This window comes from Rhipicephalus sanguineus, chromosome 4 (assembly GCF_013339695.2).
Source record: "Rhipicephalus sanguineus isolate Rsan-2018 chromosome 4, BIME_Rsan_1.4, whole genome shotgun sequence".
NCBI lineage: Eukaryota > Metazoa > Arthropoda > Arachnida > Ixodida > Ixodidae > Rhipicephalus > Rhipicephalus sanguineus.
In genome coordinates, this window is record NC_051179.1 from 199049352 (window position 1) to 199067234 (window position 17883).

The 17883-nt window shown below is 43.7% G+C and overlaps 1 protein-coding gene across 1 annotated transcript in view; it reads right to left on the reverse strand.

Annotated features, from left to right (window-relative positions):
- Nucleotides 1-1404: 1404 nt before the first annotated feature.
- LOC119391023 (N-alpha-acetyltransferase 38, NatC auxiliary subunit) overlaps nucleotides 1405-17883 on the reverse strand; it is a 31251-nt gene continuing 14772 nt past the window's right edge. Inside the window, exon 3 of the mRNA XM_037658726.2 lies at nucleotides 1405-1515. Within this exon, the coding sequence (XP_037514654.1) occupies nucleotides 1415-1515 (101 nt within the window). The 3' untranslated portion in view covers nucleotides 1405-1414. The remainder of the gene's footprint in view (nucleotides 1516-17883) is intronic.

Consider the following 17883-nt stretch of genomic DNA (forward strand, 5'->3'; position numbering starts at 1 on the left):
GGCCAAACCGGCGCGCGGCCTACACCTTTGCGACAAGCGTCGCCGCCTGCCGGCGAAAGTTGGAAGGCATCACCGGCCCTGCCACCTCCTCCCATAGGAAACCCCCTCCGCTCAGCACACTAGCCAGTATATGCCCATGCAAGCGTCAGATTGCACGAAGGCGATCTACATCGGGTCGCTCGTCGCTGTCGCGTGCATTTTCACTCATATGGGATTCGGCCTTAAATCTAACGCGAACAGTCGCGTGGCGCCGTCACTAGCTCAGGTGGTGTTACTTCTCTGTTTGTAGGAGTGCAACAGAGGCAGTGCTTTTACCTGCTCCCCTTTTGTTTAAAGTAGCGAATGGAAAGGAAAAGCGGTAAAGGGCGCTCGCGGGAAAGGCGCTGTATGCATGCTGGAAAACAATTCCCGCTCATTTTCTATATTTCGGGCTTGAGTCGGGCTTTGCGCCGGGCCCGAGCCCGGCCCGATAAAACTCCAAGTAGGCCGAGCCCGGCCCGGGCCCGACGTGAAAATACGTCGGCCCGCCCGAGCCCGGCCCGCGGGCCGGGTCGGGCTACCCGGAGCCCGTGCACACCTCTAAAAATCACTATGAAGGACAGAAAAAAAAAAAATGTCCTCCAAAAATACTTTACGAGAGCAAAGAGTGCATTAAAATTATCGTGCCCAATTTTTTAGAACAGAATCATACAGTCGAGTGGAATGTCTGGAATGTTTGCTGTGGAATGACCCAAAACTGAGTGAAAGCATGACTGTGACGACAAAGCAAATTAGTGAGTTCGTTAATGAAAGTTAATTATGCGATGATAATCAAATCAAGTGAGTTAACTAGTGAAAGTGAATTTAGTTAGCGTGAGTGAACGATGGACGCCTATATAAAGTGCACACAGGATGGCTTCTGCCGCCGTGGCAAAAGCATGAAGCACCTGGTGAGTTTCCTCTTGTACTTCAGTTCAAAATCATTCACTCGTACCAACTCACAAAATTTTTTACTCTTAAGTCTTATTCTCTAATTCACGTCTTTTAAAGTGCACCAAGCCGGCAGCATGTATGGTTATCAGATATAATTTCTAAACCGAATACACAGAGAATTTCAGAGTGCTGTGGGCACTCCTTGAAGTTCATTCTGAGAACCTTCATAGTTCTCAACACTCTGGTTTCTGTGTACTTTCTAAAGAATGCTAATTATGGCATTGAAGAAACGTCTATTTTTGCAAGCATTTTAAAATTGAGTCATTCACATCTGGAAATAAATTTTACATGGAGGATGCTCTATAGTCCAAAATTTCATTGTTGTGTCTAGATAAAATATAAATGTGCAACACAGCAACATCAGGCATATAAGATAACTGAGGAAGCTTTATCACATAATTTCAATCAATGAAACAACAGCATAAAACATGTATAGTTCCATTTAGCCACTGCACTGTTCGTCCACATGCACCGAGATGATGTGCTGGCCGGGGACCATTGCCAGACCTAGAATGCGTGGTTCCACAGTGCTGCCGCTGCTGTCTGCATGAAACAATGTGCAATGCTCATGAGCAGAGGCCAGAAACCATGCTATGTGATGCTCAGCCATACGCTGAGGATGAAAATGTGCAGACAGGCAGCACAAAGAACTTAATCCGGCAGTTGACAAAAGTTTTACAGAAAGCACCTAGAATGATAATTCATATGCACATACTATAAAAGCAGTGTGAAATGCATTTCACCTTCCACTGTAACCAAAGAAATGGCCTGCGTGCACAGAGGCACAATTACATGCCTTACATTTTCTGTGCACTTAATAAACAGGACTTTGTCTAGTCTCTTCTTGTGTCGTCACTTTTTTTGTGCAGTTTCCAGAAATGCATAATGAAGTTCTCTGTATGTAATAATAAAGTTCTTTGTATGTGTTTCCAGTAATGCAATCATACCAACAAGTTCAAACCCAGACCCTTTTATTGCCTATGAATTGCCACCAGCCAAGGCTTTGCGTTATGGACCCTCATGCATAATGTTCTTTTACCTGAAAGTTCTTGGTATGCTGCAGGTAAATGAAGGACCTGCCGTCCTTTAATACATGAACATTTCCTGGCCACTTTAGTTCTAAAGGGTGTTGCGAAGCATGTCATGTTATAACAGTGATCTAGTGCACTTGTTTTCTTGAACTCTTTATTCAGGACACAGGCCTACATTTGTCGTGAGCTACATCATGCACATATCTGTCAGGAGAAAATTCTTGTGAACACCAGCCATTCGTGAAAAGCCAACAGTTGGCACAAGCTTCTACAACCTCCCTTGATTATAATAATTTTTTATATAATGATTTCTGGCGTCTTACATGCCAAAACCATAATATGATTACGAAGCATGCTGCAGTGGAGGGCTTCGGAAATTTCGACCACCTGGTGTGCTTTAACCCTTTCGCGACCGAAAGAAAAGAAGAAAAACGTGCCAAAATTACTGAAAAAATTTTTTCGCTCAATTTGTAGAGTTTTTTTTCCTAAATAACAAGGTACCATTTGTTCAATTAAATGTGGTTCCTTTATTTCACTAATCACGTAGAAAAAGATAACTCGAAGGTGGCTTCACCGCAAGGCAATAAAATAAAAGCCGAGACACAAATGTCCCAGCATGAACAAGTGTGGCCATCTAGCATCAAGAAACACAAGTATGATGAGTATAGTCTTCATTGGTCCCCTGTGGGACCAACTTTTGTTGATGACAAGTATAGTCGTCATCGGTCATTTTGTTAGAAAATCTCATGACGACTATACTCGTCGACGGTCTCGAAAGGGTTAATGCATACTGACAACGCACTGCACACGGGCTCCTAGAACTTCCCCTCCACTGAAATGCAACGGCAAATGCAACCTATTTGCTCAAGTTTGTAAACGAGAAGTGAGTGGGTAACCGCGTCGAAGCTTTTCGAAAATCTAAAAACAAACAATCTATCTGGCCCTCAGCATCAATTTCACACCCTAAATCGTGATATAATTCTACAAGTTGTGTAGTGCAGGACAAGCCCTTACGAAAGCCATGCTGTTCTTTAATTAGGATATTGTTGTCTGTGAGGTGATTCATGATACCTAAGTAAATTATGTGTTCTATTAATTTGCATATAATACATGTCAGGGAAACGGGCCTATAATTTTGGACATCTTTTCTCGAACCACCTTTATGAATTGGCACAACGTGCGCTTTCTTCCAGTCGCAAGGCAGTTCATTGGCGCAGAGTGACTGTGTAAAGATAACAAAAAGATAAAGGGAGACTGTCGCAGTGCAGCACTTCAGCACGCGAGGTGAGATACCGCCAGGACCAACTGCCTTGGATTCGTCCAATTGCTCCAACAACTTTTTGAAACCGGGCACGCTGAGTTCCACCTGCGCCATAGGCGGCACATTGCTAGCTGGGGTCGACTTTCAGATTTCACTGGAAGAAATACTAAACGGAAGAACTCATTTAGATACGTTGCCTTAGCTTCGTCATTCGTGACGACTTGGTTATTGCAAACGATTTCTGGAATGCCCAGATCACTTGATCCGCACCCCTTTAAATACTTCCAAAAAAGCTTAGGATTGGTTTTCAACCTTGCATTTAGTCCTTTGAAATAGTTTTCTTTTGCGATCGTACTACTGAGCTTACAATCGAGCGTCATTTGTGCCAACCTCTCATCAAGAGCCTTGCTTTTCGTTTTCCTATACTGCGCAAAGATCCGTTTCCTTTTTTGTATAATTCGTATGATGGATGATGTAACCCAAGGTTTCTTATGTTTTTTAAGTTTGGAAGAATGTACGTTTGGTATATGTTCGTATGCAAGCTCACCCAATTTCATTTTGAACGTATTCCACAGTTCATGAATGTTACATTCGTCCGCTAAGCATTCAAAAGTAGGCGGGTATTGAAGCAGTTTTTGGTTTATATTTTCATAATCCCCTTTATGAAAGCAGTTTTTTATGAAGCAGTTTTTGGTTTATACTTTCATAATCACCACAGGTGGCAGCGGCAGCACCGTGACAACATCGCTCATACCTTGTCACATCTGTTACAGTTGACGCTATCGACACGCTGTGGCTGCCTTATTCCTTGGCACTCGCCTGCAGTCCAACCGACTTGTCTTGGGATGCTACGACTGCGGTCCGCCAGAATCCCCGCTTACTGCAAGTGATGCCCCTCATCAACTGTGCAGTGCAGAGAGCATCCAGGCGGCAGCTGCGCATGAGTGGTTCCGTGACATGCCGTTGATAAAAGTCGGACAACTTCGTGGTGGACCACAGGCGGTAGCGGCAGCACCGTGACAACATCGCTCATACCTTGTCGCATCTGTTACAGTTGACGCTATCGACATGCTGTGGCTGCCTTATTCCTTGGCACTCGCCTGCAGTCCGACCGGCTCGTCTTGAGATGCTACGACTACGCTCCGCTGGAATCCCCGCTTACTGCAATTGACGCCCCTCGTTGCGCAAACTCGTCAATGCGCAGTGCAGAGAGCATCCAGGCGGCAGCTGCGCATGGGTGGTTCCGTGACATGCCGTTGCTAAAAGTCGGACATCTTCGTGGTGGACCACAGGTGGCAGAGGCAGCACCGTGACAACATCGCTCATACCTTGTCGCATCTCTTACAGGTCAGTTGTTATACTGCACTTCTGTTGACATATGGTACGTTTGGTGCTGCTGCCACTGCTGCCACTGTTCGACACCTCGCTTTTCACTATAGTGTGACAACTGCGTTTTTGTCTTACTTTGGCTGAAGCACCTGCTTTTCTTGTCAGCACGACTTGTCAGATGAATCTGGCGTTGTAAGGTGTATTGAGTGTACCAAATTCTATCACTTTGGTAAATGTGCCAGAATTTTAGAAAAGTCCTACAAAGGAAAGCCCGAAAGTGCGAAGAAAACTTGGCATTGTCAAAACTGCAGGACTGCTGGAAAGTTTAGTGATGGTGGGGAAGATTCCTCTGAGGTGAATATGGCAGCAGTTCTCGTCTCAATAAACTTGAAACTCGAGAAACTTCCTCCGCTCATGGAAAAGGTTGAGGGTATGGAACAGTCGCTGGTGTTCATGTCTCGCACGTTTGAGGAGCTGAAAACAACCATCAGTGCTCAGGAAAGCGAAATCAAGGTACTAAGAAAGAAAGTTGCTGAACTAGAAAGTAAAGAGAGTAACAATCAATCGTTGCAAGCTCAGCTTCAGAAGGAACTATGTGACCTCGAGTACAAAAGCCGCCAACTAAACCTGGAAATTCAGAGTGCCTGCTGTGCAAGGTGAAAACCTTGCGTCGGTCCTGAACCAGGTCGCAGAAAAGCTTGATGTTCTGGGCCTTTCCGAACAACAGCATAAATTCCAGGCATAATCGTTCGCTTTACCAGGCAATCAATCAAGGATCTCTGGATCAGTAAAAATAAGCTGAAGGACGCCCAGCCAAGCATATTTATTCAGGATAATCTAACCCGGAACAGCAGGCAATTTTTGAAAACAACGAAAGATTGGGCACGAGAAAACAGCTTTAAGTTCGCATGTTATGCGCATGGGAAAGTGCTCCTTCGAAAATGCGAAGGAGCACGCGCACTGCATGTGAAATCTTCAGATGACCTGATCCGTTTGCAACTAACCTAAACTGCATGTCATGTTATATTCTATCAAGAATGTGATAGGCAATGGCTGTGAACGCATATTACATGCCAGACGAGCTGGGCAGTGTGGTGTCTAATCTAGGCTCCAGTGTACTGACATGTATTAATTTAAACACCAGATCGGTAAAAAATAAAATGATCTGCCTTGAAGAATTCTTTGGTGAATTTTCGTTTGAGTTCTCTTGCATCATGCTCACAGAAACGTGGAGTACTTGCGAGCACGATATCTTTAAAATGGTTGATTATCAAACACATTATCTTAATAGAGAGGAAGGTCGTGGAGGCGGAGTTTCCATACTAAGAGATTCGTGTATGAAATGCCAGATACTTGGTCGCTTCTGCGCTTGCACGCCTGACTATGAAATATACTCTCCGTATTGCACGATCAGACATTATTTAGCGTGTGTTACCGGCCACCCAATGGCAGTTTCTCAAATTTTTTGGACTTCTACGACCAATTTCTTGCAGATATTTCTGATGCAAAGTATGAGTTCATATCTACGGGGGATTTTAATATTGATATGGCAAATAGCAATGCAACTTCTACGAACTTTAAAAACATAATCCATTATAACGGATTCATCAATGTCATTACTCAGCCAACACGCATAACAATCGAGTCCCAGTCTGTGTTAGACCTATTCATTACAAACTGCTCACATGAAGGCAGGCGTTTTGTTGTGTTATATCAGCGATCACGTACCCATATTCCTGTGTTCAGGGAAACGCCACTCGCGCATGCGTGCATCTACAACCATTTCTTATCAGTCATTCACAGAGCCCATGCTCAGCTCATTTCGCGAAACGTTAAGCAGCAATAACTGGGATGCCATTCTCAGAGCTAGTAACGCTGAACAAGCATATGATTGTTTCCTACGAACATTCAAGTAAATGTATGAGATGCACTTTCCTGTGAAAGTGCGCAAGGAAAACAGGAAAACACGTAAACCATGGATAACACCAGAGCTGTGCAACAAGATTAAAAAGACTAGTTATATTGGAACTTTATAGCTTCTCGGCATCCGGAAGATCTGGTTGTGTTTAAACAATACAGAAACAAATTAACTAAGAAGCTTCGATTAGCAAGAAAAGAGCATTACACATCTGTTTTAGACATTAAAACGGGAAAACGCGAGGTGTTTTGGTACAGGTTGAATGCCTTACTGAATCCAGACCAAGCACAGTGTGGCCCGTTAAGTCTGAAAGTTAGTGGTAAGGAGCTTTTCGGTGCTAAATTGGCCGACGCATTCAATAATTTTTTAACAAATGTAGCCATTGACCCAGTGTCATCTGATGTACCTGTTTACTTAGAACAACAAACTGAGAAATCCCTGTTCTTCAGTCCTGTGACATCAAGTGAGGTCCAAACAGTAATTAAAAGCATGAACAATAGTAGTAGTAATGATATAGACGGAATCCAGATACGGCCAGCGAAATTTGTTGCTGATATCTTAGCGCCTGTTCTTGTTCACATATACAATCTTTGTATGGCTACTTCCGTGTTACCAAGTAAAATGCAAATTGCAAAAGTAGTAATGTTGTATAAGGAGGGTGATCATAATGAATTAAGAAATTACAGACCTATTTCTATTTTGCCAATTTTTTCAAAAGCCTTTGAGAAGTTAATACATGAGAGGACCATAAATTTCATTGAAAAGTGCAAACTGCTCACCGAGTGTCAATTCGGCTTTCGTAAAAACAAATCCACAGAGCTGGCATTACTTCAACAAAAAGAATACATTTTAACGCAGTTCAAAAAGAAACTTATCACAGATGGGATGTTTGTTGATTACACCAAGGCATTCGACTTAGTTGAAGTTTTAATAAAAAAAACTTAGTTGTTACGGTATACGGGGCTGTACACTACTTGAACTAATCAGATCATACCTCGGCAACCAGCAACAAATATAGTCGAAATAGATAAGTCACGATCAAAGGCTATGAAGGTACCCTGCGGAGTTCTGCAGGGGAGCATATTAGGTCCTCTGTTGTTCATTTTATATATTAATGATGTGGTATGTATTAATAATAGTGCAAAATTTATTATATATGCCGATGACACCAGCATTTTCTATTCTGGCAACAACATACATGACCTAATAGGCATCTTTAATAACACATTAAACTAGCATCATGGTCAATTTCAAATGGCATGAAAATTAATGAAAGCAAAACAAAGGCTGTTATTTTCACAACAAAGAACAAACAATTACCCCCACATGCAGATATAGTTTTAAACGGTCGCAGCATTGAAATTGTTGATAATTTTAAGAGGTTAGGAGTGGTATTTTCTGCAAATATGTCCTGGGATAACCATGTAAATGTAGTGATCCAAAAGTGTTCTTGCATAACAGGAATAGTTGGTTGCCTCAAACACCTTCTCTCCACACAGGTGAAATTACTTATTTATAATGCCTTGTTTTGCTCTTATTTAAATTACTGTGTACTAGTTTGGGGTACAACGACATTTTCTAACCTGCAAAAAATACATAAAATACAAAAAAAGTTCATTCGGTTTACTTATAATGTGCCTTATGGGTCGCCAACTGCTGACTTGTTTAGCAATTCTCACATTGTAAGTATTCATCAGCTGTATTTCTATAGACTGAGTGTACGTTTTAAATTTGAAATTAAGGAAAACTTAGAGTGTTCAAGACAGATTGCTTGTCTAGAAGAGAGAAAACAGAGTTATGAGATACGAGGAGGTGAGACATGGATGGTACCGGCCGCGTGTTTAAACTCTTCAATGCAGCGCTTGTGCCAAACCTTGCCTTGCCTACTCAACCATTATATATCAATTATTTTGATCTGTTTTCTTGTGCATCAAGCAAATTACGCTTGAAATTTGTAAACACAAAAGACTTAAGTTACTGATATGTATATATTATTTTTGTTGTTCTTGTTGTTGTCGCTTGTTGGTCTTCTATCAACTTATGTTTCGAAGTCATCTAGCTTTGAAATGATGTAGGTTTTTCAATTATTGTGTGAAACACAACTGTCTCTGTGCTGCCGTGACACCTTGTAATGGGGGCGGTGGGCTTGTCAAGCTGCCGAAAGACAGCTTTTATTCGCCGCTCCTTTGTCTATTTTGAAATGGACAAAAATAAAGTTGATTGATTGATTGATTGATCATAAAAAAAATATCTTTCTATTCTCGCAAGAAGTCAATCGTTGACTTTTGGTTTTGACTGTCGCAACAACAGCCGAATGGTCGCCAATTCCTGGCACGACTGTTGTAGGGTTTACTACATTAGGTGAGTTTGAAAACAACAAATCTAGGATATTACTTCCGCGTGCTGGTTCTCTTACATATTGTACTAGACCATATGTGTCTACAACCTTTTTCATTTCAGCGTTCGCAGCACAACGAGCAACAATGTCACAATAATCATCCTGCCAACACAAGTCCGGCAGATTAAAATCACCACCGAACAATATCACTTCGCCAGACACTTCTGAGGCAATCTCATACAAGGCACAAATTGCATTCGGATCAGAGCTCGGCGCACGGTAGACCGAGCCAACAACCAAACTAGAGTTGTTGGGCAACACGATTTTGCACCAGACTGTTTCGATAGCCTCGTGGCAGATATCTAGAGCGCTAGACCGCAGTGTCAAATGAACAAGCAGAAAAACGCCCTTTTCGTGGCTCGGTCAATCTTTACGGTAAGCCGCGTAATCTTGTGGAAACCACTTCGCTATCTCGAATAGTTGGATTGAGCCAAGATTCCGTGCCCATTACGATATCTGCTTCCACTGATTCTATCAAACCAGCAAGCTGGTCTACTTTATTTGTTACGCTTCTGCAATTAACTAATAAGACAACAATATTTTTGTGTTCTTCAGCTTTAGTTTTATTTATTGATCATGGTTTCGAAAACGGAACAACCTCCTCTTTTCTTTATCCCAATGAAACAGTCTACCATTCACGGTGAGCTTAACAAAACTCAGTTTAACTTTATTTTTTTTGTCGACCTTCTTAACTTTAGCACACTGCCATAGTTTTTTTTCTGATAGCGCGCGTTTCAGGTGACTAATATTGGCCGATGCCGTACACAGTCCCTTTAAGTTTCCTGGTGTTCAACAGAATTATTTCCTTGAAAGATGAAAGACTAACAATGATTGTCCGTTTTGCTTTACTGTCATAACGTCCCACTTGATGTGCCCTTTCAACTGATTTAAGCTCAATGCCCAGATTAGTTTTACAAATATCTTTAATCAGCTGCTCCGATTTGTCCCACGTTTCAAACTGATCATTATCTGCTACAGAATACCACATTTCTTCTACGACTTTGGCTTTCTAAATCCACAACTTTCACTTCCAAATTTTTTACTTTATCTAAGAGATACTTAATTACATCGGCTTGCTCGGAGACCAATTTATTAACCTCCTGCATCTGTCGTTGAGTGTCGTTCAAGTTCTTGCTCATTTCTGTCATTAATGTTTTGTGTTTCGTAACCTATCTGATAGTACGACCCGCTTACTCATTTAGCATTTTCATTTACTCGATGTTTTATTTTTAATATAACTTTCCAGTTACCCTTAGCTTCATATGTCTCATCTTGAAATACCCAGACTGTGTGTAACAAATTTTTTTCTTTCGAGGAAGTAGTTACAACAATCGACATTTGCTCATTGGTGCACACCGCATTTCACTCCGATATATTTCTTGTCGTGCTCATTCCTTCACGAAAATCAGCAAAGAAGGAAAGGAAGATGCTAGCGTGCCCTTTTTTACTGCACTTGCTGAAAGAGAAAAAAAAAATTTGATTAGCCCAGAAAAGTGTTGCAAGCGAAATAGTGTGAGACAGGTTTGCCTAACACGAGCAGTGCTACGCGGTGCGTCGTCTGCTCCACTCCCCGCGCCCCTGCGTACAGCGCCCCTCAGTCATACAATGCAACTGATCTCAACACTTGGCCATCAATATACTGCATCATCTAAAAAGGCAATTTCTATATTCTGGAGGAGGACTGCAGCCTGACTAATGCAGTTATGGCCTGCATTTTGTGGGCACTGAAAATTCTACCTGTTCTGGGTGGAGGAAAATAATCTTTGTTCGAGCGAATTCCATTCTCGGCAATGCATTGCCAAGTGTGAAGAACAAACATTACCTCTGAGGGGCGTGCCTGCACACCGCCCCAATTGACCAATGTACACACTACCACACATAAGGGGGATAATATACACAACATTAATCTTTTGTTTCTCAAGGGCAAGCCAGCAGTGAAGGCAAACTTTGTTTTTTATATATACTGCCTTTAGAAGCTTCATTTTGATGTATTCGTGTCTCAGCCACAAAAAGTGTTAGCAACGCTCGGCACAGACTGCGTCGCAATGCTTCAGAAGCTGAGCGATTATTTGAGCTCATTCTGTTAAGATTACGCACAGGACGCAAATAGTCAAGTTTATTCGAGAGCTTGCACGAACACCAGGGATTAAGCCGGAAGGTTCAATGACTGCTTTATAAAAGACGATGTGCTCCGGCAATGATCAGGTCACTCGATGGCCGATGACTGTTCACGCCACTATCAGTTTCCAGTGTGAACTGCTTGCACGTTCTATTTGCATTTTCCGGGGCACAACTTCGCCCAAATAAAAACGTTTAGTCTTCAACACACCGACTACTGCCTTCATCAACGTCATACATTAATACTTTAACAGTGTGCTTGATTGGGCTGGTTGGTGCTGCATGGTAAACGAAGAATAAAAACAGTGCTAAACACGGGACGAGAAGAGAACACATACACGCCGTGCATGTGTCCTCTTCTCGTCCCGTGTTTAGCGCTGTTTTTATTTTTCGTTTAGCATACATTAATTCATTAATAATACAGATGAAAGAGGGAATAACCCGAAAACCAGGAAAAAATTAACTTTAATTCTAGAAGTAAAAGAAGTGTCCACATCGTATGTGGACACTGGGAACACCAGTTACACTTGTTCGATCATCCTTCTTGACTGTAAGTGGAAACATTGCTTGCCGACAGCTGTGTTTCAACGTGTTAATCCTTACCATCATCACCACTTATCATTCGTCATCAGCTTCATCATCAGTTTCATCACAACCGTTCATAGGGCATCGAGCTCTGCTTCATCATGGCCATCATCAATACGCTTATCCTCAATGCTTTTCTAGTCACTATCATCATCCCCACTCAAGGTGCATTTACTTCGTGAAGGAAATTTCAACAGCACGAGAATATACACGAAGCACGAAAAGAGAGCTGACACGGACAAGTGCTGACTTTCAACTAAGTTTTTATTCAGAAAAGACGCATATATGTAGTGAAAAAATTGCGCAGTGCAAAACGTGACTATTACCGCGCATGATCCCTGACAAGTGACGAAATAAATGAAAATAAAGTCCAGGTTATTAGGTTTTTAAAATCTAATGACAAAGGACTGAAGGCTTTCTCGATAGACGTGAAAGATTTGTATTATTCGCTTCCACACAACACACTGCTTCAGTGCCTAGAAGAATGTATTGACACCTTCGGGTCGTTAGCGTTCCAGAATGCATCAGGCATGTCGGTCCGTGATTTTCTAGAATTACTTTCGTTTTTTTAAAGTCCCCGTTTGCGTCTTGGAATGAGCAACATTTCATTCAAAAAAGCGGCGTGTGCATTGGTTCTTGTTTGGCACCAGTCTTGAGTGACATCTTTCTCTCGCAGAAGGACCGCCACATTCAAAAAGATCTTGACTTGTCTCTTGTTGTGAAGGTCTGTAGGTTTGTTGACGATTTCATTGCATTTGTAGATTGTTCGGATGCCAATTTTGAAGTTGTTGTTCCTAGACTTCTGGGTTTGTTTAAGGATCACTTGCTTCCACTAGAACTTACACATGAGCTACCTTCAGGTAATTCGATTAGGTTCTTAGACCTAACGCTCTGTTTTCGGAGTGATCATGTGTGCTGGCTGTTCACACCGAGAAGTGGAAAACCCATTTTACCCTTTCACTCAGCTCATTCAAAACTGGTGAAAAGGGGCATCATCAATGTTTGCCTCGTCAACGCTCTTAGGAGGTCATGCCCGCACTCGATGCAACGAAGTTTCAAAGCACAGGTCGAGCGCCTCTTAAGCGCTGGTTACCCGATTGCCCTGATTTCTGCTGTTGCGGAAAAGCTTTTGAAGCAATTCAAATATCCAGGAGGGCAGTCTCAGCCTCAAAATGCGTCAGTTCCTAAGAACTGTGTTGCAGTCCCTTATCTGCATAACGTTTCGCATAGGCTGAAAAAAATTGGGAAACGCGCTGGCATCACTGTTGTCTTTTCCGCCCCGGAAAAGCTATCGAAGCTTTGTAAGTTGGTGAATCAACCAGCTGCAAATAGAGTAAGATGCTCTGTGAACCACAGAATGCGCTTTGTTCCTTGTGCTACTGGTGTCGTGTATCTTCTTCCGCTTTCCTGTGGTAAGAAATACATAGGGCAAACTGGTAGGTGCTTGAATGACCGCTTAAGAGAGCATAATAACAATGTGCACAGTGCGGTTCAAGGACACCTCGGAATTCACTGCCGCGACTGCGGCTGCGTGCCCCTCTTTGAGCGTTGCGAGGTAATAGGCAAGCACCACTCGCAGGCCACGCGTGAGATAATTGAGGCCTATCACATAAGTATATTTCACGGTACATGTGTAAGTTCCCCATCAGTTGCGCTATTGCAAAAAGAGATAGCGTATCTCGATCATTTTTAAGATGTGTACTAGTTTCTAGCTCAATCAGTAAAGTGACAAGAGTTTTGCTGGCATTGTATCGCAGTGGCTGTGAACTGCATCCTTCTACGCATGCCCATTTTTTCACTATATATGTACTTCGCTCCGCTATTAAATCATTGTTGAAAGTCAGCGCTGTGTGTTGTTACCTTCCTTTGTCCTTGTCAGTTGCGCTGTTCGTTTATTCAAAAGTCCAGACAACTTTTATCTTGCGATGACGAAATAAAAAAAAAAAAACATGGCTGATCCCTCCATCATAAAAATCGGTATAACACAAAAGTGAAACGTGTCGACACAGAAGTAGTGCTTATCGTGTAGCGATATGTGAGAGCTTGTACAATGTCTATTCGTGATTGGCAGCTATAGCACCGATTGGTGTGGATGTACACATGTTGACGCCTAGTTCGTAGAGGTTTTTAGCTTGAGCCGCAAACGCGTGCATCCCGCTGGCTCTGTCTCGCTCCGCCCAGGCACGACATTTGCCCGTCAAAATCGTGTCCTTTCTGCAATGCGTAATGCAGCAGTTTTGTTAGTCGGTGCTCTCACAATCGAAGTAGTCGGCAGTGGAGAAATCCCGTTGGTGCATGTGGAAGCTGCACTACTCCGATGAGCCGGCGCACGCTGACATGAAGCGAAAGGCAAGGAACGCAACTGCGTCTAGGGTGCCTTGGCGACGCCAGCACGGCCAGTGTCCTTCGCTGGTATCGAGACGCTTTAACCATGACCTCCGATACCGTGCGCAATCTCGGAGTAAGCGCTAGTAAGTGTCGATCGTGATGCAGTACTTCTTTTCACCTCTCACAGAGCGCAGGACCGCCCCGCTCCGCCCCGCCTACCTACACCACCAGCAGACAGAACCGTGCGAGAGAGAATGTGTGAAAGATATAAGGCGTGTTCGTGAAGTGTCTAGCATCTGCCAGGGAGCTTTGTTAGTTTAGCGTCGGGCGCTTACCGTTGCGGTCGCAACGTTGCGGGTTCGATTCCCAGCAGCGGATCTTGGTTTTTTTCTTTCTCACGTGTTGGCATCCATTTTATGAACGTCATATCCTGTAACGGATGTACTTGGTGGACCCCGGCATAAAACACTTTCGTGTTAATAAAGTTCAGACAACTTTATCTTGCAAGAGCATGCACATGTGAAAGGTAATCCACTTCTTTTTTGTGCAAGTCAATGGAAGGTTTGCTAATGCATGCTTCCCCCAAACATGCAATGTGGGCTACCTCTACAATTTCTCTAGTGTGCACATTTTTGTTTTTATAGATTAGATTACCTCAGTTTAGTTGTAGACAGGCACACACCCACACCCCTTACAATGCGTGCTCAAATGTCCGGAGTTGCCGCTCTGCACATTCTACCGGTGTTCAAGGGGTCATGAAGCACCCCTTGGGCTTGTTGAAAAAAAAACATCCTGCGGAAAGATGACAGGGCTATGAACTGCTCTGCAAAATATTACAGTCGTGCGCGCTGTGTAAAGGCCACAAGCGGAGCGCGAAGTTGCTGTTTCCTCAGGCGCCCTATTTTCAAACAGAGGCCGGTTCTCACTCTCGTTGGTGGGCGGGGCGTCTGCACATTGACGTCGCGGATCTGACAGTTTACATCGCAAGAGATATAGCATGCTTATTGGCCGATAGCCGGATGAGATGCGCTTCTTGCCACGGGGTGCCGCCACTTGCCCACGCCGCACTCCTCAGTCTGCTAAATTTACACGGTAGCCGCACTCGCGCACGCGAATCACAGCGGGAGAGCGATCGCGTTTCATGACGTGCGCTGACGTAACTTCTTTCCCCCGTGCCATCCCTCCCTGTCTAGCTTCCAGCGCGCTCGTCGGCACGAGAAAAGAGAGAAAGTGCTGAGAGCGTGCGCCAAACCCCCGTAACTCCGCTCATTCTTGACGGATTCGAGAAATGTTTGCGGCAATCGATTCGGGAGGCAGTAAACTCCGATACTGAGGTCATTAGATCATTACTTGGAAAAGTGGTTCATGACCCCTTTCACGTTGGCGTATATTGAGGCATCTGGACGTTTGGCTGACGTATTTCTGCCCGCATGACACTGGAATGACGTACACTACGTTGTCGGCACGCGGTAAGAACGAGTCCCTGCGCTTGATCTGGCAGCCGTCTTTTCTTTTGTTAGTGGGGGATGTTAGTTTGCACAGTTTCTCCAGCTTCTGGGGCGCGGAAAAGACAACTTTCTGGCGCTATCTTCTTAAGGTGGTGCGAAACTTGGTGCAAGTAAGCGACCACTGCCACCTTAGCTGTCTTCTCACCCTGTCACGGGGGTCATTACGGTGAGAGCACTTGGTCTCTTTGAGAAGCTGACCAGCAACATAAGCAAGGACATGCTGTGGATAACCAGCCTTCTCAAGGCGGTCCACCTGACATGCAAAACTGTTCTCACACCTGTGAAAGCAGGACACCCTGAGAGCGTTCAAGAGGCTGAGTTTCACAATGCTGCGCTTCACCACCTTGGAGTGGGCAGAACAGAAGGACAGAAGCGGTTTCTTAGCATTGTAAGGGGTATGGGTGCGTGCCTGCCTACAATCAAACTGAGGTAATCTACAAAAAACAAAAATGTGCTCACTAGAGAAATTGTAGAGGAGGCCCACATTGCACGTTTGGGGGAGACATGCATTAGCAAGCCTTCCATTGACTTGCGCAAAAAAAAAGAAGTGGATTGCCTTTCATGTGCGTGCCCTCGCAAGATAAAGTTGTCTGGACTTTAATTTTATTTATTTCGTCACTTGTCAGGGATCATGCGCAGTAATAGTCACATGTTTTGCATTGCGCAATTTTTTCACTACATATATGGGTCTTTTCTGAATAAAAAATCAGCTGAAAGTCAGCGCTTGTCCGTGTCAGCTCTCTTTTTGTGCTTCGTGTTTATTCCCGCACTGTTGAAATTTCCTTCACGATGAACTACCAACTCGCCCAAACACTCACATTAATCTGCATTTACTTGTTCACAGCTCTGCTTCAACACATTCATCACCATAATTATGAATGAGGGTTTGGATCCCACTGATGGAGAAGGTGATTTTTCATGCCCTTTTATTTAATTTACACCAAAATTACAACGCTACACTTAAAGGACAATGACTAATGGCCCCAACGCTTTCCCTAGATTCACTTGGTGGTGTCGAACGAGCGCCTCGAAAAGATTACCCTTCTTTTGTTCAATCATAGCGAGAGCCTCCCGACGGCAGACTTAAATTGGACAGCTGCCGCCTTGTGCAAAGATCACATGTCATGTGACGCCCTCTGGCAAGAACAGTGTTCCATACCCGATGCCTTGACTACGAGTGGCACTGGCTAATGCTCGCAGAGGTTACACTTACATTATCATCATTATCAGACTGACTGCGCCACTCAATCAACCCGGTCCGGTGCTTGCTGCGGCCATGTTATCCCCGCAAGCTTGTTCATGTCATTGGCCCAGCTGCCTCCCCCTTGCACATTTGCTTTCTCTTGCAATCCGATCCCTTAATGACCCACAGTCATCTTGCCGACGATGCCCTGCCCATTTCTCCTTCTTGAATTCGACTAAGATGTCCTTAACACCCGTTTGTTCCCTGACCCACTCGGCTTTCTTCTTGACCCTTAAGGTAACACCTATCATTTTTCTTTCCATGGCTTGCTGCATCATTCTCAGTTTAAGTTGAACCCTTTTTGCAAGCGTCCAGGCTCCGTATGTATGCACTGGTAAGAAAGGTTCTGTAGTGTCGAAGGTCGACACTAGGTGACTTTAGTTATGTTCAACTGTCATCAAGAGATGGCGTCACCTCTGACATATATAAATACGACTGTCACCGGAATAAAGCAGTTCTTGTGTGGCATGGGTTGAGTGTGTTCGTTGTCCTCAGTCGCGCCGTGTTGCCGACACTACAGGTTCTATACCTTTCTCTTGGGGGATAGTGGTAAACTACCATTCATGACTTGAGAATTCCTGCCAAATGCAGTCCACCCCATTCTTATTCTGTTACTTCTGTCTCATGATTCGGCTCCACGGTCATTATCTGTCCTAAGTGGACGTTACCACTTCCAGTGCCTATTGCAAAGCGCTGTTCTGTTGCACATTACTTTACTTTTCTGTATATTAATTTTCAGACCTACCGTTCTGCTTTCCCTGTCCAATTCAGTAATGATGATTTGCAATTTGTCCCCTGAGTTACTCATCAATGCAATGTCATTAGCAAATCGCAGGTTACTGAGGTACTCTCCATTAACTCGTATGCCTAACTCTTCCCAATCTAAGGTCCTGAAAACCTCCCGTAAGCACGCAGTGAACAGCATTGGGGAGATCGTGTCTCCCTGCCTTACACCATTCTTCATTTGGAATTTTGTCGCTTGCTTTATGCAGGACCCTGGTGGCTGTGGAGCCGCTGTAGATTTCTTTCAGTATTTTTACACATGGTTCGTGAACACCTTGATTCTGTAGTGCCTGCGTGATTCGACCGAATCAAATGGTTTCTAGCAATCTATGAAAGCTATACATCGGTGTTGGCTATTTTATGTGCATTTCTATGTCACCTGACTGGTAGTGTGAGTCACTATCGCTGT